The sequence below is a fragment of the Kogia breviceps genome, chromosome 20 (genome assembly GCF_026419965.1).
Source record: "Kogia breviceps isolate mKogBre1 chromosome 20, mKogBre1 haplotype 1, whole genome shotgun sequence".
Taxonomy (NCBI): domain Eukaryota; kingdom Metazoa; phylum Chordata; class Mammalia; order Artiodactyla; family Physeteridae; genus Kogia; species Kogia breviceps.
The window spans coordinates 21817811-21842172 of record NC_081329.1 but is presented as its reverse complement, the minus strand read 5'-3'; the positions used below and the strand labels follow the sequence as shown (position 1 = coordinate 21842172).

Below are 24362 nucleotides of genomic sequence, written 5' to 3'. Positions count from 1 at the left end.
TCTCACTGTTGTGGCCTCTCCCGTTGTGGAGCACAGGCTCCAGACACGCAGGCTCAGCGGCCATGGCTCACGGGCCCAGCCACTCCACGGCATGTGGGATCTTCCCGGACCGGGGCACGAACCCGTGTCCCCTGCATCGGCAGGCGGACTCACAACCGCTGCGCCACCAGGGAAGCCCCCCTTCTAATTTTTTAAATCTTTGTAAGTTTTTCAGAAGCATACATCAGCACATTTATTAAGGAGCCATTTTGTAGATCCTTGTGCCTCCTGCATAATATAAAATAGCACTTAAAATATTTAGAACGGAATTTTTTTCCTTGACTCAGTCCTTCAGAGACTGAGTTGATGTTTTAATTTGGCAGAGTTGTATCTGGCTATTTCCAACTACTCCACTAGAGCCACAATTTCTGACACTTAACTTTTAAAAAGTACCCCTTCTGGTTTTTGGGAAGGCACATTCCATTATGTTAGTTCGTTAATTAATTAATTAATTAATTAATTTTGGCTGCGTTGGGTCTTCATTGCAGCACACGGGCTTTCTCTAGTTGCGGCGAGCGGGGACTACTCTTTGTTGTGGTGCATGGGCTCCTCATTGTGGTGGCTTCTCTTGTTGTGGAGCACAGGCTCTAGGCATGTGAGCTTCAGTAGTTGTGGCACGCGGGCTCAGTAGTTGTGGCTTGCAGGCTCTAGAGCACAGGCTCAGTAGTTGTGGTGCACAGGCTTAGTTGCTCCGCGGCATGTGGGATCTTCCTGGACCAGGGCTCAAACCCATGTCCCCTGCATTGGGAGGCAGATACTTAACCACTGCGCCACCAGGGAAGCCCCATTATGTTATCTTAGTAAGAAAAAATAAGAGCACATGCAGAGTTCTCATTGTAAACATTTTGTATTTAATATGTTTAGATCCTGTGTGAACACAGTTCTAGCATTTTCATTTTCTGAACTTGCCTCCTTCACCATTTTGCATTTTTAACTTAGGACATAACTATAATTTGATGGACCCACACTTAGAACTCATTTTGGGATGTTTTTGGTCTTTTTTTTTTGTTTTAGAATCAATTCCTCTTGATTCAGACATGCTACCCCACTTCTTGTCTGCTGGGGAAAATTGGTGAGAATGGCAGAATTAGTTGATGGCATATTTTTTCATCTAAAAATCACAGTTTTGAGCAAAAGTAGAATGGACTGGCTATACACTGCCCCTTCCAGATTGAAATAGTAGTTTGATCAAAAATGAATTCTTGCATTGTTCCTTGATTTTGGTTATATTAGGCATTTTAAAATTGTGTCCTTTTTCATAATGCCCCCAACACTTAATTTTCAACCATTTATTTCTCCCTGTTAACATTACAGAAAAGTTAGAACAACTACCCAACAATACAAGACTTGATAGAACATTCTGAATGACTAAGTGTATAGGATTTATTGGTTTCTTAGGTATTTGCCCAATTAGACAAACTCGTTTATCTCCCATAGTACTTTATACTCGTTTTACACGACTTACCACACTATGTTGGTTTTGTCTGATTCCCTTACTACATTATGAGTTTTATCTTATTTGTTTTTTGTGGCCACAGTATGGAACTGAGTCTGGCAACACAGTGAGCACTTAACTGTTAAATTAAGTTACATTTTTATTTCATTGTTTTAAATCAATGAAGGTAGAAAGTACCCTTAAGTAGCCTTAAGGCACAGGTAAAAAAAATAAAAGGAAAAATCAGAATTGGTTAGCAGAAGAGAAAAATAGGATGGAGAGATGAAAAGAGAAAGTATTAATAACATTGACTGCCTCTAGCTTTTCTTTTTATTGTTCCCCTTAGAGGAGTTTATAAATCTGTGAACTCAGCAAAAGCAAGTAGCTCCAAAAAGGTACCAATCTCCACATCTTTGTTGTTGTTGTTGTGTTGGCCGTGCTGCACAGCTTGTGGGATCTCAGTTCCCCAACCAGGGACTGAACCCAGGCCACACAGTGAGAGCCCAAAATCCTAACCACTAGGCCACCAGGGAACTCGCCAGTCTCCACTTTTTATCCACATTGCATCTACCACTTCTTGAGTGTAAAATCAGCAAAAACACATTAATCATCTAAACATCTGTATATTAAGTCATTCATTGAGCATTTGAATGCCTACTGTGTCAGATGTTGTATTTGATACCCTCAGAGAAAAATGAATATTTTCTCCTCAGCCTTAAAGAGTTTACATTCCAGTGGAGAAGACATACAGCTAAACATAAAATAATGTTATAAGAGGTAGGTAAATAGGTGAAGGATTGAGTATTCTTTGTAAGAGTCTTGAGAGATGTTCTGAAGAGTTAAGAACTTGAACTGGTCTTAATGGGTAAAAGAGAACTGAATTCACTTCTTCTTAAGTATATTGTGCTATTTGTATCAGTCTGACCCTTTTTTGTTTTGTTTTATGATAACTTACCTTTAAACATTTCAAATTTATGTGAAAGGGTATCATTTAAAAAATTGTCAGTATCTATCTTGTCACTGTGGTTAAATTTGTACTTGGCATCTCAGTTTACATTCTACCCCAGATGAGTAGACTGAGCCATCCATGCTTAATTTCATCTACTTTTATCAATGATTGGTTCCGTGAGAGGGTGCAGAACTAAATCAGTTTGGGCCAGTGACACACTGAGGACAGATTGGCTTGTGGGCTGGGGGAGTCTCTGGAAAAGAGAAGCCAGTCTCTGTGAACAAGGAAGCATGTTGCTCAACCTGTTGATGCCCGCACTCTTGGAATAATGACGATACCAGTTAGATGACCCTCGAGGTGATGACAGCAAAACAGAGAGATGGAAAAAACCTGAATCCTTGAAAACATCTGGAGCTGTGGAATAAGTCAACTGATAAACGCTGCCTGATTTCTGAATTTCTTGTTGTAAGAAGTTAACTCGGGACTTCCCTGGTGGCGCAGTGGTTAAGAATCTGCCTGCCAATGCAGGGGACATGGGTTCGAGCCCTGGTCTGGGAAGATCCCACATGTCGCGGAGCAGCTAAGCCCGTGCGCCGCAGCTACTGAGCCTGCGTTCCACAGCTGCTGAAGCCCATGAGCCTAGAGGCCGTGCTCCACAATAAGAGGAGCCACCGCAGTGAGAAGCCCACGCACTGCAACGAAGAGTAGCTCCCTCTCGCTGCAACTAAAGAAAGCCCACGCACAGCGACGAAGACCCAACACAGCCAAAAATAAGTAAATAAATAAATTTATTTAAAAAAGAAGTTAACTCAGTTTTAAGCCAGTTTGAATGGTTTTCCATACTTGAAGTCGATAGCATTTAAACTGGTATTGGTACTAGGAACTTGGTACTGGTGTTGAACTTGGTACTTCCACTTGCTAGTGGAAGATTCTAAAGTATGGATTTAGCTTGGAAGGAGGGCAATAAGGACGCCTCACTGTTCCTAAATGGGAAGTTGGTGATACGTGGGGGCACAGACCATGTATTTTATGAGGCTGTGGTTTGGGGGGAACTTGTACAAAAAAAATTCAGGATATTAAAGTGCCCTGCCCATTTCCTGCTTAGATCCAGGAGGCCTTTAAAATTTTTGGTTAAAAAAAAAAAATCCTTTGTACTTATGGCCTAGTTTCACAGATCAGCTTTGCAAGATTAGCTTGAAGTAAAGAACTCATTTTTTAAGCGGACCTGCCTCCGTGGGCGCCGGAGTCATGTGACCCACACAATGGCGGAGCACCTACTCCAAGGCTTCCCGGCGACGCCGAGTGAAAGCCACGACGGCCGCCGCGGGTTCGGCGGGCCAAGCCGCGGTGCCCCTGCTGCTGTGCACGCTGCTGGCGCCCGGCGGCGCATACGTGCTCGACGACTCCGACGGGCTGGGCCGGGAGTTCGACGGCATCGGAGCGGTCAGCGGCGGCGGAGCAACCTCCCTCCCGACTTCTAGTAAATTACCCAGAGCCCTATCGTTCTCAAATACTGGATTATCTCTTTAAGCCAAACTCCGGTGCCTCTTTGCATATTCTAAAAGTTGAAATAGGTGGTGATGGGCAGACAGCAGATGGCACCGAGCGCTCCCACACGCACTATGCATTAGATGAGAATTATTTCCGAGGATATGAGTAGTGGTTAATGAAGGAAGCTAAGAAGTGGAACCCTAATATCACACTCATGGGGCTGCCATGGTCGTTCCCTGGATGGCTGGGGAAAGGTTTCAACTGGCCTTATGTAAATCTTCAGCCGACTGCCTACTATGTCGTGGCCTGGATTGTGGGCACCAAGCATTATCATGATCTGGACATTGTTTATATCGGAATTTGGAATGAGAGGGCATTTGACATCAATTATATCAAGGTGTTAAGAAGAATGCTGAACTATCAAGGTCTCCGGCAAGTGAAAATCATAGCGAGTGATAATCTCTGGGAGCCCATTTCTGCTTCTATGCTGCTTGACTCTGAGCTCTTGAAGGTGATCGATGTTATAGGAGCTCATTACCCTGGGACCCGTACAGTAAGGGATGCTAGGCTGACCGCGAAGAAGCTTTGGTCTTCTGAAGATTTTAGCACTTTAAATAGTGGTGTGGGTGCAGGCTGCTGGGGTTGCGTATTGAATCAGAATTATATCAATGGCTACATGACTGCCACAATTGCTTGGAATTTGGTGGCTAGTTACTATGAACGGTTGCCATATGGGCGTTGTGGACTGATGACTGCTCAGGAGCCATGGAGAGGGCACTATGTAGTAGAAGCTCCTATCTGGATATCAGCTCGTACCACTCAGTTTTCTCAACCAGGTCGGTATTACCTGAAGACAGTTGGCCATTTAGGAAAAGGAGGAAGCTATGTAGCTCTGATGGATGGCTTAGTTAACCTCACCATCGTTGTTGAAACTATGAGTCATAAACATTCCATGTGTATATGGCCACTTCTTCCCTATTTCAGTGTTTCACAACAGTTTGCTACCTTCATTCTTAAGGGTTCTTTTAGTGAAAATACCAGAGCTGCAGGTGTGGTGTACCAAACTTGGAAAGCCGTCGGAGAGATTTCCTTTCAAACAGCTGGATTCTCTGTGGCTCCTAGACAGCAGTGGCAGCTTCATGCTGGAACTGCAAGAGGACGAGCTGTTCACACTCACCATGCTCACCACCGGCAGCAAAGGCAAGTTACCTGCTGCCTCCGAAGTCCCACCCCTTTCCCTGTGTCTATAAGGATGACTTCAATGTCGATTACCCATTTTTTAGTGAAGCTGCGAATTTTGGTGATCAGACTGGTGTATTTGAATACTTTATGAATGTTGAAGACCCCGGAGAGCATCGCTTCACACTGCGCCAGGTTCTCAATCAAAGGCCCATTACTTGGGCTGCTGATGCACTCAACACCATCGGTATTATAGGAGATTACAAATGGTCCAGTTTGACTATAAAGAGTGATGTGTACCTAGAGACCCCTGAGAAGGGAGGTGTGTTCATTGCTGGAAGAGTGAATAAAGGTGGTATTTTGATTAGAAGTGCCAGGGGAGTTTTCTTCTGGATTTTTGCAAACGGAACCTACAGAGTTACAGGTGATCTAGCTGGATGGATCATATATACTTCAGGACATGCTGACGTTACAGCAAAAAAATGGTATACACTCACTTTAACTATTAATGGTGGTTTCTCTTCTGGCACGCTGCATGGCAAGCCTCTCTGGAAAAACGTCTCTGTGAACTTCCTGAACAATGGCTGGGCCGCGATTGGAACTCACTCCTTTGAATTTGCACAGTTTGACAACTTTCGTGTGGAAGCCATACACTAATACTAACAGTGCCATAGAATGCTCTCTGGATTTTCTTTCTTTTTGGTTTTGGTTCAGAGCCATTTCTGGTTTTGATGGATCAATATAGGAGCCTTTTGGAAGCTATAAATAATGGAGAGTAAATGAGGAGAAAAATATATTTTTGCTTCATCATCTTAAAGATTTTTTTTTTTTAGAATTCCAAGGGGAAACAGATGAATCTTTAATATGACCTGATATGTCCCGTAGATAGGACACTAGGTACACTGGTCCCATCCTGCAGAGTGGTTTGGGTGTTCAGACCTCGAAGCCTTGTGTTAATGCTGAGGTAGTTCTCATCATTTTATTTGCAGATGACAAGGACTTGATCATCACTGTGATGTATCTAGTCATGCTGACTGTCTATCTAGTGAGCTGGTATCCTCGTTGTGGGTAATGCTGCCTTAACAGGAAGCTGAAGAACACTGGAAATACTGCTTTTTAAAATTGTTGTTCATATTACCTTTATTTTATTTTTATTAAAGAAATTTTTTAACATCTTTATTGGAGTATAATTGCTTTAAAAAAAAGAATTGATCTTTTCCAAAGTTAGTGTGAATATGGGTTTAAAAGAAAGGAGATTTAACAAGAGATAAGTATGAGGCAAATCTGAAGTAAGTATGAAGCACAAATCTGTTGCCTTCAACCTTTCCCAGATACCTCCTTTTAAGCATTTTCTACCTGGTAAATGGAACTACTCAACTTTATGCAATAAAGATATATTTTAAATGCAGTCTGTGGAAAGAAATGGATAGTTTCAAATGGTAATGCAGTGGGTAAAGACCATTCTAAATTCAGGGCCTTGGGAAATGGGAGGGTCTCAGAGGCTTGTTGCCAGGAGACTGGAATTCCTAATAACAACCATTGTCTAAGCAAGATCATGCTATGGTTCTCCTAGCCTTTGGAATTTTGAGGGCCAAGAATCCTAGTTATTTCTTTCTAGAAGGATATACTTTGTGCTGAGGGCCAATTAACACTGACCATTGTGTCATTCTTCACTTCTCTAAATTTAATTGTGGTTACTCTACATTTTCTTCACCAATTTATTTTTTGTGTTGGTAACTTAACCTTGTAACCATATGCTGCCTAAATGGATGTTGACTGTATGAGTCTACCTCCAGACCCACCTGAAGGGAAGGCGTGTTACATCATTGATCTGAAGTTAGATGCAGTAACTCGATGAGACTGGATTGTTCCCTTTTTGTGAGGTGGATTGACCTTGCTCCGTGTGAGCATGAGCATTTTTGGAAGTATAAGTGTTGGAAGAAGGGTATGTCTAAAGGGGAACCAAACGAGTAGACTGCAGTCTCCCTAATAGTTCTAGATTGTCTCATATAATTAGTCTAAACTCTTCTTTGTCCCATTCCCCTTGCCTTTGTTGGTTTCCTGATGTACAAGCATAGTCGATATGGTTCGGTATAACACAGTATGAGGCTTTCTTGGAAATCCTGGGAAGGTGAAGTCAGTGTCTCTGTTGGTGTCTGTGGGCAAGGGAGCAGGTAGGCCTAGTTGCTGCTGGCAGCTCTCTTATGACCACAAGAGGAGCCAGACAGAGATAAAAATAAAGCTATGGACAGCAGTGTAGAGAGTCAAGGAAAAGAAACTTGAGTTTCTAATATTGTTGAGGGACTAAATAAGTTCAGATTCTTCCTGTGGTAGCCAGCATAGTGCTCCCCCAAAAGATGCCCACACTCTGATCCCCACAACCTTTAACCTAACAAAAAGGACTTTGAAAATGTGATTGAGGTCACAGACCTTGAGTTTGGGTGATTATTTTGGGTAATCTGTGTGGGCCCAATTTAATGATATGAGCTCTTAATCTTAAAAACTTAAGAGGAAGACAGAAGAGTGAGAGACTGAAGGAAGAAAGAAAAGTATGAGAGGGATTCAGCTTGCCTTTGCTGGCTTTAAAGATGCAGGAAAGGTGTTATGAACGCACGTATTGTCTGGAATTTGGGGATCGCTTTTGGCTAACAGCGAGCAAGGAACTGGGATCTCAGTCCTCCAACTGCAGGTGATTGAATTCTGCCAACAAGGAAAGAGATCCTCCCCTAGAGCCTAAGAAAGAAACGCAGTCTAGATGACACCTTGATTTTAGCCCCATGAGACCCATGTCAGACTTACGACCTACATAACTGTACGATAACAAACTTGATTTGTTTTAATCCACCAATTGTGCGGTAATTTCTTAGAGCAGCTATATACTGCCTTATCTCTGGACTTTTGTGTGAGTTAGAAAATATCTTTTTTTCCTCCAGTTTTGTTAAAATATGATTGACATATAACATTGTGTATGTTTAAGGCATACACCATGATTATTTGATGCACATATATAGGGAAATGTTTACCATAGTAAGGTTAGTTAACACATCCTTCACCTCACACAATTACCATGTTGTCGTTGTTACAGTGAGAACATTAAAACTCTACTCTTACAGCACCTTGCAAGCATATAATACAGTATTATAAACTATAGTCACCACTGTAACTTAGATCCCTGGAACTTACTTATCTTATAACTGAAAGTTGGTACCCTTTGACCACCACCTCCCCATTTCCCGCACTCCCCAGACCCTGGAAACCACCATTCTGCTCTGTTTCTATCAGCTTGATGTTTTTAGATTCCACATGTAAGCGAGATCATCTGGTATTTCTCTCTCTGACTTATTTCACGTAGCATAATGTCCTCTAGATTAATCTGTGTTGTTGCAAATGGAAGGATTTTCTTCTTTTTGTGGCTGAATAGTATCCCGTTGTGTATATATGCCACATTTATCCATTCATCTGTCGAACTTAGTTGCGTCCACATCTTGGCGGTTGTGCATGGCACTGCAGTGGGTGTGGGGGTGCTGGCATCTCTGAGACACAGTGACTTCGTCTCCTTCAAACATCATCCAGGAGTGGGAGTGCTGGGTCATATGGTGGTTCTGTTCTCAATTTTTTGAGGGATCTCCATACTGTTCTCCATAGTGGCTGTACCAGTTTACATTCCCACCAAGAATGCACCAGGTTCCCTTTTCTCCACATCCTCACCAGCACTTGTTATCTTGTCTTTTGAGAATAGCTGGTCTAACAAGTGTGAGATGATATCTTACTGTGATTTTGAATTGCATTTCCCTGATGATTAGTGATGTGTAGACCTTATTATGTACTTGGCCATCTGTACATTTTCTTTGGAAAAATGTTTCTTCAAGTCTTCTTCCCATTTTTTAATCAGATTGTTTTTGCTGTTGAGTTTATGAATTCCTTCTGTATTTTGAATATTAACCCTTTACCAGATGTATAGTTTGCAAAAAACTTTCTCCCATTCTGTAGGTTCTCTTTTCCTTTTCTTGACTCTTTCTTTTTGCCATGCAGAAGCATTTTAGTTTGAGGTCGTCTCATTGTTGATTTTTCTTTAATGCTTGTGCTTTTGATGTCATATCCAAAAAAATCATTGCCAAGACCACTATCAAGGAGGACTTTTTCCCCTATGTTTTCTTACAGGAGTTTTATTGCTTCAGGTATTACCTCTAAGTCCTTAATCCATTTTGAGTTAAGTTTTTGTGAGTGGTATAAGATAGGAGTCCAGTTTCACTTTTTTGCATGTGAATATCCATTTTTCCCAGCATCATTTGTTGACGAGACTGTCCTTTCCACATTGAGTTTTCTTTGCCCCCTTGTTAAATATTATTTGACCATATATGCGTGGGTTTATTTCTGGGCTCTTGATATTCTGTTCCATTGGTCTATATGGTTTTTTATGCCAGAACCATACTGTTTTGATTTCTGTAGCTTTGGGATATACTTTGAAATCAGGATGTGTGATGCCCCAGCTTTGTTCTTCTTTCTCAAGATTGTTTTGGCTCTTGGGGTCTTATGTGGTTCTATTTAAATTTTAGGATCGTTTTTCCTGTTTCTGTGAAAAATGCCATTGGAATTTTGATAGAAATTGCCTTGAATCTGTAGCTGGCTTTGGCTAGTATTGACATTTTAACAATGTTAACTCTTCCAATCTGTGAACAAGGGATATCTTTCTATTTTTTGTGTCTTCTTCAGTTTCTTTAATTAGTATCTTATAGTTTTAGCTATATAGCTCTTTCCCTTCCTTGGTTAAATTTATTCCTAAGTATTTTGTTTTTGATGTTATTGTAAATAGAGTTGTTTTCTTTACATCTTTTTCAGATAATTCATTGTTGGTATGTAGAAAGGCAGTGATTTTTTTATGTTGATTTGTATCCTGAAACATCACTGAATTGGTTTGTTAGGTCTAATAGTTTTTTTGGTAGAGAGTATAGGACTTTCTGTATATAAGATCCTGTCATCTGCAAACAGAGACCATTTTACTTCCTCCTTTCTGATTTGGATGCCTTCTATTTCTTTTGCTTGCCTTCTTACTCTGGCTAGGACTTTCAGTACTCTGTTGAATAAAAGTGATGATAGTGGGCATTCTTGTCTCATTCCTGATCTTAGGGGAAAAGCTTTCAATTTTTCACCACTGAGTATGACATTAGTTATCAGTCTGTCAAAATGACCTTTATTATGTTGAGGTATGTTCCTCCTATACTCAATTTATTGACAGTTTTTATCATGAAATGATGTGGAATTTTGTCAAATGCTTTTTCTGTGTGTCTTTTGAGGTGATATGATTTTTATGTTTCATTCTATGAATGTGTATCACATTTATTGATTTGCATATGTTGATCCATCCTTGCATTCCAGGAATAATTCCCACTTGATTTTGGTGTATGATCCTTTTAGTGTGCTGTTGAATTTGGTTTACTAGTATTTTGATAATAATTTTTACATCTATATTCATCAGAGATATTGGGCTTTAGTTTTCTTATAGTATCCTTACCTGGCCCTGATATCAAGGTAATGCTGGCCTCATAAAATGAGTTTGGGAGTGTTCCCTCCTCATCAGTTTTTCGGAAGAGTTTGAGAAGAATTGACATTAATTCTTCTTTAAATGTTTGGTAGAATTCACCCATGAAGCCATCTGGTCCTGGGCTTTTCTTTGTTGGAAGATATTTGATTACTGTTTCAATGTCCTTACTTGTTATTGGTGTGTTCAGATTTTTTCTTTATGATTCAGACTTGGTATGTTGTTTTGTCTAGGAATTTAATTATTTATTTATTTATTTATTTCTTCTAGGTTATCCAATTTGTTGGCATGTAATTGTTCATAATAGTCTCTTACGATCCTTTGTATTTCTGTGATATCAGTTGTAATGTCAGCTGTTTCATTTATAATTTCAATTATTTGAGTCCTCTCTCTTTTTTTCTTGGTAAGTTTAGCTAAAGTCAATTTTGCTTGTCTTTTCAAAAAACAACTCTTTGTTTCATTGACCTTTCCTATTGTTTTTCTCATCTCTATTTCATTTGTTTCTGCTCCTAACTTTGTTATCTGCCTTCCTTCTGCTAACTTTGGGCTTAGTTCTTTTTCTAGTTCCTTGAGGTATAAAGTTTAGGTTGTTTATTTGAGGTCTTTCTTTTTTCCAAATGTAGGAATTTATCACTGTAAAATTACCTCTTAGTACTGCTTTTGTTGCATGTCTTAAGGTTTGGCATGTGGTGTTTCCATTTTCCTTTATTTTAGTATGTTTTTTTATTTCCCTTTTGATTTCATCTTTGACCCATCAGTTGTTCGGGTATGTATTGTACAATATCCTCATATTTGTGAATTTTTCAGTTTTCATCCTGTTACTGATTTCTACTTTTATACTATTGTGATCAGAAAAGATCATTGGTGTAATAATTTCAGTGATTTAAAATTTGCTGAGACTGGTTTCATGACCTAACATATGATCTGTCCTGAAAAATGTTCCATGTGCCCTTGAGAAGAATGTGTACTCTGCTGCTGTTGGATGGAATGTTCTGTATACGTCAGATCCACTTGGTATAAAATAAAATATAAATATATAAATATATATTTATAAATATATAAATAAATATTATATTATATATAAATATATTTATAAATATAAAATATAAAATGTTCAAGTCCAATGTTCCCTTATTGATTTTCTGTCTGGATGATCTATGCATTGTTGAAACTTGGGTTTGAAAATCCCCCACTATTATTGTATTGTTTTCTATTGCTCCCTTCAGCTCTATTAGTATTTGCTTAATATATTTAGGTGCTCTGATACTGTGTGCATATATATTTACAGTTGTTATGTCCTTTTGGTGAATTGACCACTTTATCATTTATAATGACCTTGTTTCTTGTTAATGTTTTAGATTTAAAGTCTGTTTTGTCTGATTATAGGTGTAGCTACCCCTGCTGTCTTTTGGTTTCCATTTGCATGGGATATTTTCTCATCTCTTCACTTTGAGTCTATTTGTGTCCTGGAAGTGAGTCTCTTATAAGTAGCATATAGTTGTGTCTTGTTTTTTATCCTTTTACCCACTCTGTGCTTTTTGACCATGTACATTTAAAGTAATTATTGATAGGTAAAAACCAACTCTTACCATCTTGTTGTTTTCTGGCTGTTTTGTAGTTCTCGTGTTCCTTTCTTACTCTCTTGCTATATTCCTTTGTGAATTGATGATTTTCTATAGTGGTACACTTTGATTCCTTCTTCTCTATCTTGTGTGTATCTACTGTAGGTTTTTGCTTTGTGTTTACCCTGAGGCTTACTTGAAACATTGTATAGGTATAGTAGTCTATCTTAAGCTTATGACAGTTTAACTTCAACTGCATGCAAAAACTCTACCTTTTTATTTCCCCCATTTTATGTTTTTGACGTCACACTTTACATCTTTTTATACTGTGTATCCATTAACAAATTAGTTATAGCTATCTTTAATACTTTTGTACTTCACCTTTTATCTGGAGTTAACACCACCATATTATAGTATTAAAGTATTCTGAATCTGACTGTATATCTACCTTTATTAGTGTGTTGTTTATTTTCATACATTTTATGTTACCAGTTACAGCCCTTTCATTTCACCTTGAGTAAGTCGTTTTGCGTTTCACATAAGGCAGGTCTACTGGTGATAAACTCCCTCAGCTTTTGTTTGAGAAACTTTTTATTTTGCCTTCATTTCTGAAAGACAACTTGACTGGGTTAAGTATTCTTGGTTGGCACTTTCTTTCAGTACTTTGAGTATATCATTCCATTCTCTTCTGGTCTGCAAGATCTCTGCTGAGAAATCTGATTATAGCTTTCTTGGGGGTTTCCTTGAATGAGAGAAAAAAAATTTCTCTCGCTGCTTTTAAAATCTTCTCTTTGTCTCTGATTTTAGACAGTTTTTAATAAAACTGTCTAATAAAAATTTTAATTTGAATAAAATTTTTATTTAAAAAATTTTAAATAAAATTATAGTGTCTTAGAGAAGATCATTTTTATTATTTTTTTTTTTTGTGGTTCGCGGACCTCTCATTGCTGTGGCCTCTGCCGTTGCGGAGCACAGGCTCCGGACACGCAGGCTCAGCGGCCATGGCCCACGGGCCTAGCCGCTCTGCAGCATGTGGGATCCTCCCGGACCAGGGCACAAACCCATGTGCCCTGCATCGGCAGGTGGACTCTCAACCACTGCGCCACCAGGGAAGCCCAAGAAGATCATTTTTAGACTGAAATTTTGGGGTGACCTGTTAGCTTCATGAACTTGGATATCTCCTGAGGTTTGGGAAGTTCTCAGCCATTATTTATTTAAGTAAGCTTTCTTCACTTTTCTCCTATTCTTCTTATGGGAATGCAACAACTTATAGATTGTTTTACTAATGGTGTCGCATAAGATTTGTAGGCTTTCTTCAGTCTTTTCTTTTTTCTTTTTGCTCCTCTGACTGGATAATTTTAAACAATCTGTCTTTGACCTCACTGATTTTTTTCTTCTGCTTGATCTAGTCTGCTGTTGAAGCTCTCTGTTGAATTCTTCAGTTCAGTCATTGTATTTTTTTTTTTTTTTCAGTACGCGGGCCTCTCACTGTTGTGGCCTCTCCCGTTGCGGAGCGCAGCCTCCAGACACGCAGGCTCAGCGGCCATGGCTCACGGGCCCAGCCGCTGCGCGGCATGTGGGATCTTCCCAGACTGGGGCACGAACCCGTGTCCCCTGCATCGGCAGGCGGACTCTCAACCACTGCGCCACCAGGGAAGCCCCCAGTCATTGTATTCTTTACCTTCACAGTTCCTCTTTGGTTCTTTTTTATGTTCTCTTTTTCTTTCCTCATTTTGTTCTTATATTCTTTTCCTGATATTGTTAAAGTATTTATCTGTGTTTTCTTATAGCTCCCTGAGCATCTTTAGAACAATTTTGAATTCTTTGTAGAGCAAATCCTGTATCTCCATTTTGGGGGGCCATTTACTGGAGGTTTACTGTATTTCTTTGGTGGAGTCACGTTTCCCTGATTCTTCATGGTCCTTTAGCCTTGCATAGGTGTCTGCACATTTAAAGAAGAGACTTTATGGACTGACTTTGCTAAGAAAAGACCTTCACCTGGGATGGGGACATGCCGGAGAGTGCTGTGACCCTGGGTTAGTGCTGCAGGGTGCCAAGTGGAGGGGCATGTGGTGGCTCCATGTCTTGGGGATTGTGGTGTAACTCAGTAGATCAGACCATTGGGATCCACAACATCAGCAATTTGTGTGGTCTTTGGCAAGCACTGTCAGGGGTCTGCAGAGGTTACAGTGGCTGTTGGGGTTCTCAGCAGCACCTCCAGGTCCATAAACTAGGGAGAGGACCAGAGTAAGCAGCAGTAGCGGCCCAAGCTGGTTTGTATGCACACACTCGGCTATGCGGGCCAGTTGCAGGTGCCTGAGTTGCGACAGGGCTGGTTATAAACACACGTGTATAGTTGCTTTACAATGTTGTGTTAGTTTCTCCCATACAGCAAAGTGAATCAGCTATATGTGTACATATATCCCCTCTTTTTTGGATTTCCTTCTCATTTAGGTCACCACAGAGCATTGAGTAGAGTTCCCTGTGCTCTACAGTAGGTCCTCATTAGTTACTTATTTTATGCATAGTGTCAATAGTGTATATATGTCAATCCCAATCTCCCAATTCATCCCACCCCTCCTTTCCCCCTTGGTATCCATATGTTTGTTCGCTACATCTGTGTCTCTGTTTCTTCTTTGTAAATAAGGTCGTCTATACCAGTATTTTCAGATTCCACATATATGCATTATCGTATATTTCACAAATATACGATACTTGTTTTTCTCTTTCTGACTCCCTTCACTCTGTATGACAATCTCTAGGTCCATCCACATCTCTACAAATGACCCAGTTTTGTTCCTTTTTATGGCTGAGTGGTATTCCATGTGTATCTGTACCACATCTTCTTTATCCATTCCTCTATTGATGGACATTTAGGTTGTTTCCAATAAAAATTGTTTTAAAAAGAAAGAAAAATTTAAAAAAAAGAAGACATAAACTGTATATCAACAACCCCATAAAAATTGAAGCTAGGCCCGCTTTTTTAGTGTAGCAGAAAAAGCCTTGTACTAGAAGCCAGAGACCAAATTTCTACTCCTGGTTCTGCCACTACATAGTTATGTGATCCTGGATGAGCTATTTTGACATCTTGGCCATTGTTTTTCTCATCAGTGATACTTATTTAACCTTTGCGGTCAGGGACCCCTCTGAGAATTTGATGAAGCTATAGCCCCTCTTCCCAGGGAAGTGCACGTGAACACAGAGCTTTGCAAAGAATTTTAAGGTTTTGGGGCTCCCCACAATAGCCAGCCTGGGACCTTTCCTGTGTCAGTGAACCCCAGGTCAGGAGCTCATGGACAGGACAATCGTTACAGCCTCTTCCAGCTCTAATGGGCTCAACTTTGTGAATCTGTGAGCAGAAGACAATGCTGAGGAATTTATTTGAGAAAAAAGAGGAAGAAGGAAGAAGAGGAGCAAAAGGAAAGGAAAAGAGAAAAAGAGAAGTTCTGTTTCTTAGTAACTCAGAAAATATTTAAGGGGCTTCCCTGGTGGCGCAGTGGTTGAGAATCCGCCTGCCGATGCAGGGGACCACGGGTTTGTGCCCCGGTCCGGGAAGATCCCACATGCCGTGGAGCGGCTGGGCCCGTGAGCCATGGCCGCTGAGCCTGTGCGTCCGGAGCCTGTGCTCCGCAACGGGAGAGGCCACAGCAGTGAGAGGCCCGCGTACCACAAAAAAAAAAAAAAAAAAAAAAAAAAATTAAGAATCCACTTGTTAGATGAACACTTACGTGAATTAAATGCAATATAATTAAATTTCATGTTAGAAAGGAAAATGTAATGTAACATGTTAACTCATTTTAAAGTTATACTCTCTTGGGAACAATAAGATAACTTACAGTGAATAAAATAAAGAAAGGAAAATGGAAGCAAAAAACATTTACTGTAACTAAACGATTATCTCAAAATGTGATTAAATACTTAGAATTCTATGATTTTAAAAAAATCAAACACAACATGTAGCAATGGGGGCCAGGGCAGATATCAAGGTAAGCGCCGATGGCAGGTGCACTGACAGCTTTGGGGGGGTCCTGGCTGTTGGTGTGCATTACTGTGACTACTGGATCTTGCCATGGACATGTAGCTGTGGAGGCCTGATGGGGGCAGGGGTATCCATCACTGTGGAAGGGCTAGCTGCAGGTAAGCCTAGTGGTGCAGGCCAGTGACAGAAGACAGGGCTGGATCTGGGCCTACATGCTGCTGTAGTGCCTTGGTTATCAGCACGGTCTTGCCATGGTGCACACATAGGAATTTAGGTTGGTGACAGGTGTAAATGCACAGCTCTACCACTCATTCATTGTGCTTTGCTAACTTACATAACTTCTCATCAATATGAGTTTTATCTAAGTCTTTTACATTTACAGTTGTCCCTTGGTACCCATGGGAGATTGGTTCCAGGACCTGCCCCAAATACCAAAATCTGCGGATGCTCAGGTCCCATAGTTGGTTCTCCATATCCACGAGTTCTGCATCCTCAGATTCAACCAATCATGGGTTGTAAATTAAGTTTGCAGTCCATGGTTGGTTGAATCCATGGATGCAGAACCAACCGATACAGAGAGCCAACTGTATATTTATTGAAAATATTCTGTGTACGGAAATTTCCTGGCAGTCCAGTGGTTAGGACTTCGTGCTTTCACTGCCAAGGGTGCAGGTTCAGTCCCTGGTCAGGGAACTAAGATCCTGTAAGGCACGCACGGTGGCACGGCCAAAAAGAAGACAAGAGACTATTTGGATTCATTGTACCTATCGTCTCTGAAGTGGAATTGTTGAAACTCAGAGCTGCTGTCATTTAACAAGTTAACATAGATCCTAGTGTCTGAATAACTTTGAAAGTCAACCTTTTACAAACATTTTTAGACATAGAAATAGTTCTAAAGGCTAATTTTTAATTGGTAATTTTGATTATGTAAATCATATTTAGTCCTAGATTTGTTTCAAGTGTAATTCTGAATATACATTGAAAAGTACAAAGTTTTTAACAGAATTATTACTAACACCTCCAGGGGATATTTTCTAGTTGAATTTATAAAGGTTTTTGGAGCCCTGGATCGGATCTTTATTAAGCTGTATTTTTTTCATTCTACTCCATCCATTAACAGGATATAATATTCAGCCAATAAGATGACTAGGTAACAGAAAGAATTATTTGGTCCAGAATGTCAACGGCACCACCGCTTTAGGGTTTACATTACATGCATACCTCGGAGGTATCACAGGTTCAGTTCCAGACCACAATAAAGAGATTCACACAAATTTTTTGGCTTCCCAGTGCATATAAAGTTATGTTTACATTATAGTGTTAAGTGTGCAATAGCATTAAAAAACAATGTACACACCTTAATTTAAAAATGCATTATTGCTAAAAAATATTAACCATCACCTGAGCCTTCAGTGAATCATAGTAGTAACATCAAATATCACAGATCACAGATCACCATAACAAATATAATAATAATGAAGAAGTTTGAAATACTGCAAGAATTACCCAGATGTGACACAGGGACACAAAGTGAACAAATGCTGTTGGAAAAATGGTGCCAATAGACTTGCCTGATGCAAGGTTGCCACAGACCTTTTTGTTCATAAAAAATGCAATATCTGTGAAGCGCAATGCAGTGAAGTACAATAATACAAGGTATGCCTGTATACATCTTTATCACAACACACCTTCACCTAATGTGATTCATGTGTGCTGTAAGAACCTTACAACAATATATTTTAATTTCCTCCCTCCCTCTCATGCTTTGTGCTGTTGTTGTGGGAGTTCTTCCAGATCCTAAGAAAAACCACATGAGAAATTAGGAAAACAGAAAAAAGTATTGTAATTCTTCTGTGATAGTTAAACCTTAACAATCAACATAGAGGTCTTAGTGGTTTACAGAGTCTGACGTCAAGCTAAAAACAAGAGCAGGAAATGATGACGGTGGAGTTGAAGGTTAAGGCTGACATTTCCAGAACTGAGAGAAATGGTCATGATCTCATCGGTTAGTCTTGCTTGTTATTGTTGCTGTGTGTTTTGTTGCCGTGGGCCTGTCTACTGTTAAAGGTGAATTATTTTTGCAAATAAACATTAATACACTAATGTGCATAGTATACTTATACAGATTTTTTGAGTGGTGTTCCAGGAAGTAACAAATATAGGTAGCATGTGGTTTTCAAGAGCAGTTTTCCTTTTGTGGTATGCACATGACTTTCTCGATTCTGTAGCTTCCCCATTGCTGATAATCTTTTGGACTCACACCTCTGTCACAGTGATTCAACCTCTCTGTCGTTATCACCTGCCATGGCAGTTGCTGCCGCCGCTGCTGCTCCTGAGCAGGCATGTAGAACTCCCTTCCCCGGTCCACCAGTTGGAGGAGAAGGATAGGTGTTTTATATGTTTCAGTGATTTTCGTGGAATCAACAGTGTCTGTACTTCAGATTATAACCTTTTCTGGGAATGATTCATAATTTTCATAGTGCCAAGATAGGAACCTGTAATCAAATTCTAGCTTGCTTCTCCCAGCTGTGACCTGTATCCCTGGAGAATAGAGAATGGCCCTAATAATTGACCATATATAAGTGTATTGTGTATGTGTCTCTCTCTGTGTATATTTAAGAAATGCATGTCCTTCCCTCTATAACACAAATAAGAACTTTAGCTCCAGAACTTAATGGACAAGAATTGGCATATATATTTCCGACTCTGTCACTTTATTATTTTGGCAGGTTTTAACCCTCTGAACCTCTTATTTCTCGTTTTAAAAATGTGTGTAACAACAATGACAATAATATGTAATAATAATAACAGTAATTCTATTCTTGGGGATTTGAGAACAAAATGAGAAAATGCATGTAACGGTTAAGTCTTAACAGTGCTGGGGACGTTAGCATTCAGGAAATGTTAACCCTTATATCCATTGGCCTATATGGAATGTAGACCATAATCCTACACAAGTAGTTATTGAACCATTTCCTGAATTCTTAGATGATTTTTCAGCCTAACTTGTTACCATAGGATAGTTACCATAACTGTCGCAAGCTAGCTCAAGTATTCATCTTCTCCTTGAAAATTCTGTTGATGTTCTCAGTTAATGACATGCTGTTTGCTTTAGGTCAGAGATGCGTGGGAGTGGAAGACACGGCAGGGAACTTGAAGAACATTTCTGCTTTTTAGCACTTCCTCAGAGTCATGTGGCTGAGATATATCGGAATGGAATAAGTACCAGAACATCTACACTGAAGATACTAGGCAACCCTCTTCTTGGAATTTATATATTTAGACATGTTGATGTGGCCTTGAATTTTGCTCACAGTAGAAACGTTACTGTAGAAAGTATTATAATTTTTAAGGTTGGTAGCACAAAACAAATACTAAATATTATATTCGGTTTGCTTTAAATTGACCTAAATGTATTTTACTTTCAATATGAATTATTAATGTTTTAAAGTTGCATTGTATAAAATAAATAATAATTATTTATTGCTATAATCATCATCATTTGAAATTTTCCCCTATTTTTGACTCTAGTGGGTGTGCAGCATAAAAGTCTTCAAGTAAACAAAGGCAGCCTTTATCATATTGGTTTTCCTAATATGTATTTTTTCTCTCCTAATTGACCTTCTTATCTTTCTCTCTTTTGTTCAGACTATAATTAATACCAGAGTGTTCTAAGTGTCTTTCCTCAAAGCATTGGTATTAATAATTCTGACTTAAGCTAAAGTTGCTATACTCTTACTGTTTATTTTACTTAATAGTGTTATACAATATTAATTTCTTTGTTTTGATAATTTTGCCATGCTTATGTAAGATGTTAACATTAGGAAAAACAGGGTAGAAGTATATGGGATCTCTGAACTGTTTTGCAACTTTTCTTAAAGTCTAAAATTACTCAAAATTGAAAAAAATAAATCTTACAGTCGAATTGTAAGCATCAACAGACAAACTGGTTAAGATATACTTTTCTGTTAATTGCAGCTTTGCCAGGACTACTAAAATCACAATAAGTAGGCAAGATCCTCAGTTGTGTAACTTAGGATGTGTGTACATTTACATAAAACTAACAGTTAATTTGGTATAATTTAATTATTTTTAGACCTCAGGTATTATCAAATTCATAAAGCATAATTTATTTTTATATTTTTTATATTAAATAATACATACTGATTTTAGAAAATTTGGAATATACTAAGAAGCTCCAAAAAGCTTCTTAGTATTGCTTGCTCCGCGGCATGTGGGATCCTCCCAGACCAGGGCTCGAACCCGTGTCCCCTGCATTAGCAGGCAGATTCTCAACCACTGTACCACCAGGGAAGCCCTATTTTCTTTTTTAAATAAACATTTTATTTTGTAATAAACTTAAATTTACAGAAAAATTATGAAGGTAGTACAGAAAGGTCCTGTATACAGTTTAGCCAGCTTCCCCTGTTGTTAACATTTCATATAACTATGGCAGCTCTGTTAAAACTGAGAAACTGAAACTAACAGTGTGTATGTCAATTATATCTCAGTTTAAAAAATAATAATAAAATGAAAAGAAACTAACACTGGTACAGTACTGTTTACTACAGACTATTCAGCTTTTGCCAGTTTTTCCACTAATGTTTTTTTCTCTTCCAGTATCCAAGTACAGGGTACCACATTACATTTAGTATTGTTTTCAATTTTGAATGAATTATTAGCATAATAAAAAATAAAAGTAATAGAATTGCTGACTTAAATAAAATTCGTAGTTGTTTTCATATTAATTGCACTTTTTCCCCACCTTTTATCACTTAATTAGTTCATATTTTTTAAAATTTGTATACTCATTTGTTTTTGATGTACAGAAGTTTTGGAATATTTTACAGTGAAATTTGTTTTTAGTTCATGGTTTTGTGGCAATATGCTTAGAATCCTCACTTGGAGGTTAGATAAATATTTGCTTGTATTTCTTTCTACAGTGTTTATATTACTTAAATGTTTACTTTGTTTGCTATTTATTTTGGTATACAGGTTGAGAGGAATTTAATTTTTTTCAAGTCCACACCATTTACTGAATAATTTGGTTTTGCTTCATTTATTTCAAATGATGCTTTTAATATCATACTATATTTTTATAGATGCTTGGACTTATCTGGGCTTTTTATTTTGTGCAGCTTTTTTCCCCCTCTGTGCCTTTTTTGTGGTAGTACCATTCTTTTAAAAAGTATTTAATATCTGGAAGTGCATGTCACCTTTGCTGTTCCATCATTCTCTGTTTCTGACCCAAATTTTTTTTTCAAAAAATTGTTTCCAAAATTTTATATGTTATTCTCGTTTAGTCTTCCAGGGAAGTTTTTAAACTAAAACTCATTTCTACAAATGGATTTTCTGAAATTTTTATTGGAGTTATTATAGTCTTTGAGTTTAATTTAAGGGGGAATTGACATAATTACAATAAGTCATGCCATTCATCTGGGAGATGGATTATCTCTCCATTCGAATTTCTTTCCTTAAAAAAGAAACTAGCTTTACTTTCCTGGTATGAGAGTTTAAAGTGTTTTGGTATATGTTTATTTACCTTCTTTTTGCCTTTTCTTTTTCCAGGTTCTTTTTGGAAAAGTGAAGAAAATTCAGCCTTCAGTGGATAAAAACAAAGTTTCTTTGGATCCTTCTCCTAACTTTGACTGCCATATGTCAAGAAGTGTACCCTCTTTGAAAGATACCATTGAACTACAAGCCTACAGTTCAGCAGTATGTTAACCTTTTGGTTCATTTGACAACTTGAAAGTCAGATGCCTCACACTGTATGATACAAGCCTTAAAACAACTGCCCAAAATATTAAATGGAAATCTCTTACTTCATTCACCATAATATGACCTAAATAAATAGATAGTAAGAGCTGTTTTAATATTTGTGATCTCGGAACATTAATAAAGAGGCTTCCAGATTTACATTTAACTTCGTTCTAAGTACTGTGGCTGCTTTATTTAGATGTTTCATAGATTAATTTCTAACTTGCAAAACAGACAAGGCTACTTTGAAATGTTATTCATCTTCGCAAAAGGAGAAAAGGCTTATGTATTAGTCATTACATGGTAGACTGATTACTACACAGTAATTTTCTGTCATATGTTACTGAGACACTTAGTAGGCCTTTAATCTTTTTTTTAAATTTTTTTTTTGTGTGTGGTACGTGGGCCTCTCACTGTTTTTGGCCTCTCCCGCTGCGGAGCACAGGCTCTGGACGCGCAGGCTCAGCGGCCGTGGCTCACGGGCCCAGCCGCTGCGCGGCATGTGGGATCTTCCCGGACCAGGGCACGAACCCGTGTCCCCTGCATCGGCAGGCGGAATCTCAACCACTGTGCCACCAGGGAAGCCCCCTTTAATCTTTTATAGAAGATTGAATTATGTAATACATACTATATATAATCATATATATGATTAAATGAGGATAAATATTTTAGAAATATATATATGCTCCCACATGTAAGATGTATTAAGCTATTGTTATTTTTCTAATTGACTTTTCCTCCCAAATAAAATATAGTGGTTCCCAGCATATGCAAAACATTGAAGTTTTAATGAAAAAATACTTTTTTATTTAAAAACAGATTGTGTCTGTTTCTGCTGATATTGGAAGCCTATCAAGGAAAAAAATATGCTGTGGGGAAAAAAATTCCTCTTCAGGAAAACTAGGGTTGAAGAAGGCAGGGAGAGTGGGGCTGTATGGAAGCTAATTAATAAATAACAACATGCAGTTGTCCAGATTTTTAAAAATAGGAGCTTTTTCAAGTCTGCAAAAATTAATCAGCATAAAAATGTTCTCTTCTTTATCTTTTAGGTATACTTCTATGAATATAGTAATCTTTCAAAGCCAGTAGATAAGCCTAGGCAGTGTCTTCCATATGCAATAGTAACAGTAAAATTTATTGGTCAGAAAATAGATAATGGACACCTTATGTCATCTTTGAGCTTCCTCTCAACAGGATTTCCTAAGAGGGCTGGTAAGATACATATATTTTTCTACTTAAGTAGCATTTGTGCTGGTCTTACAACTTCTGAATATGATTTTCTAATACATTATGAATATCTAAGCAAAATAGTTGTGCTTTACCTGTTTTCGATTTTATATATCTAGAATTACATTGCAGCTATTTTTGTTACTTCTTTTGCTGTGTGTTATGTTTGTGTGATTCTTCCATGCTGATATGTATAACTGTAGTTTCTTCATTTTCACTCATATATTTGTATACACAAACACGCGCACACACACACACACACACACACACCCCGTATTATTAAATTTTGTGACTATACACTATTCCTCTGGGGATGTTTGGACATTTTGTAGTTTTCTTCATATTCCAGATATTGCTGTTTTAAACGTTCATGTATGTGTCTCAGTGCATATGTGCAAGAGGTTTTTTATATACATCAGGAATGTGCAACTTAATCCAAAGACAATGTCAAACAGTTTTCAGAAGTGGTTGTGTCAGGCTACCTAATTACTCTACATCACATATATATGTATATACTTCTTTTTTAAAAAAAATAAATTTATTTATTTATTTATTTATTTATTTACTATTTTTGGTTGCATTGGGTCTTTGTTGCTGCAGGTGGGCTTTCTGTAGTTGCAGTGAGCAGGGGCTACTCTTCATTGCGGTGCACGGGCTTCTCATGTGCGGTGGCTTCTCTTGTTGCAGAGCACGGGCTCTAGACGCACAGGCTTCAGTAGTTGTGGCACATGGGCTCAATAGTTGTGGCACACGGGCTCTAGAGCGCAGGCTCAGTAGTTGTGGCACATGGGCTTAGCTGCTCCGTGGCATGTGGGATCTTCCCAGACCAGGGCTTAAACCCGTGTCCCCTGCATTGGCAGGTGGATTCTTAACCACTGTGCCACCTGGGAAGCCCCCATATACTTCTAAAAAAATGTTTCTGCCAGACTCACAGACTTCAAAAACAAATGTATGATTACCAAAGGGGAAAGGTAAGGGGGAGGGATAAGTTAGGAGTTTGGGATTAACATATACAGACTACTATACATAAAATAGATAATAAACAAGGACCTACTATATAGCACAGGGAGCTCTACTCGATATTCTGTGATAACCTAGGTGGGAAAAGAATCTGAAAAAGAATGGATATATTTATATGTATAACTGAATCACTTTGCTGTACACCTGAAACTAACACAATATTGTAAATCAACTATACTCTAGTA

The 24362-nt window shown here is 38.6% G+C and overlaps 1 protein-coding gene and 1 pseudogene across 1 annotated transcript in view; both read left to right on the top strand.

The window, feature by feature from the left end:
• TEX15 (testis expressed 15, meiosis and synapsis associated) overlaps positions 1–24362 on the top strand; it is a 50621-nt gene that overhangs the window by 8205 nt on the left and 18054 nt on the right. The window contains 3 exon segments of the mRNA XM_067022531.1: positions 19289–19526; positions 21742–21888; positions 22980–23142. Coding sequence (XP_066878632.1) covers positions 19289–19526; positions 21742–21888; positions 22980–23142 — 548 coding nt within the window.
• LOC131747442 (galactocerebrosidase pseudogene) lies at positions 3686–5774 on the top strand (annotated as a pseudogene).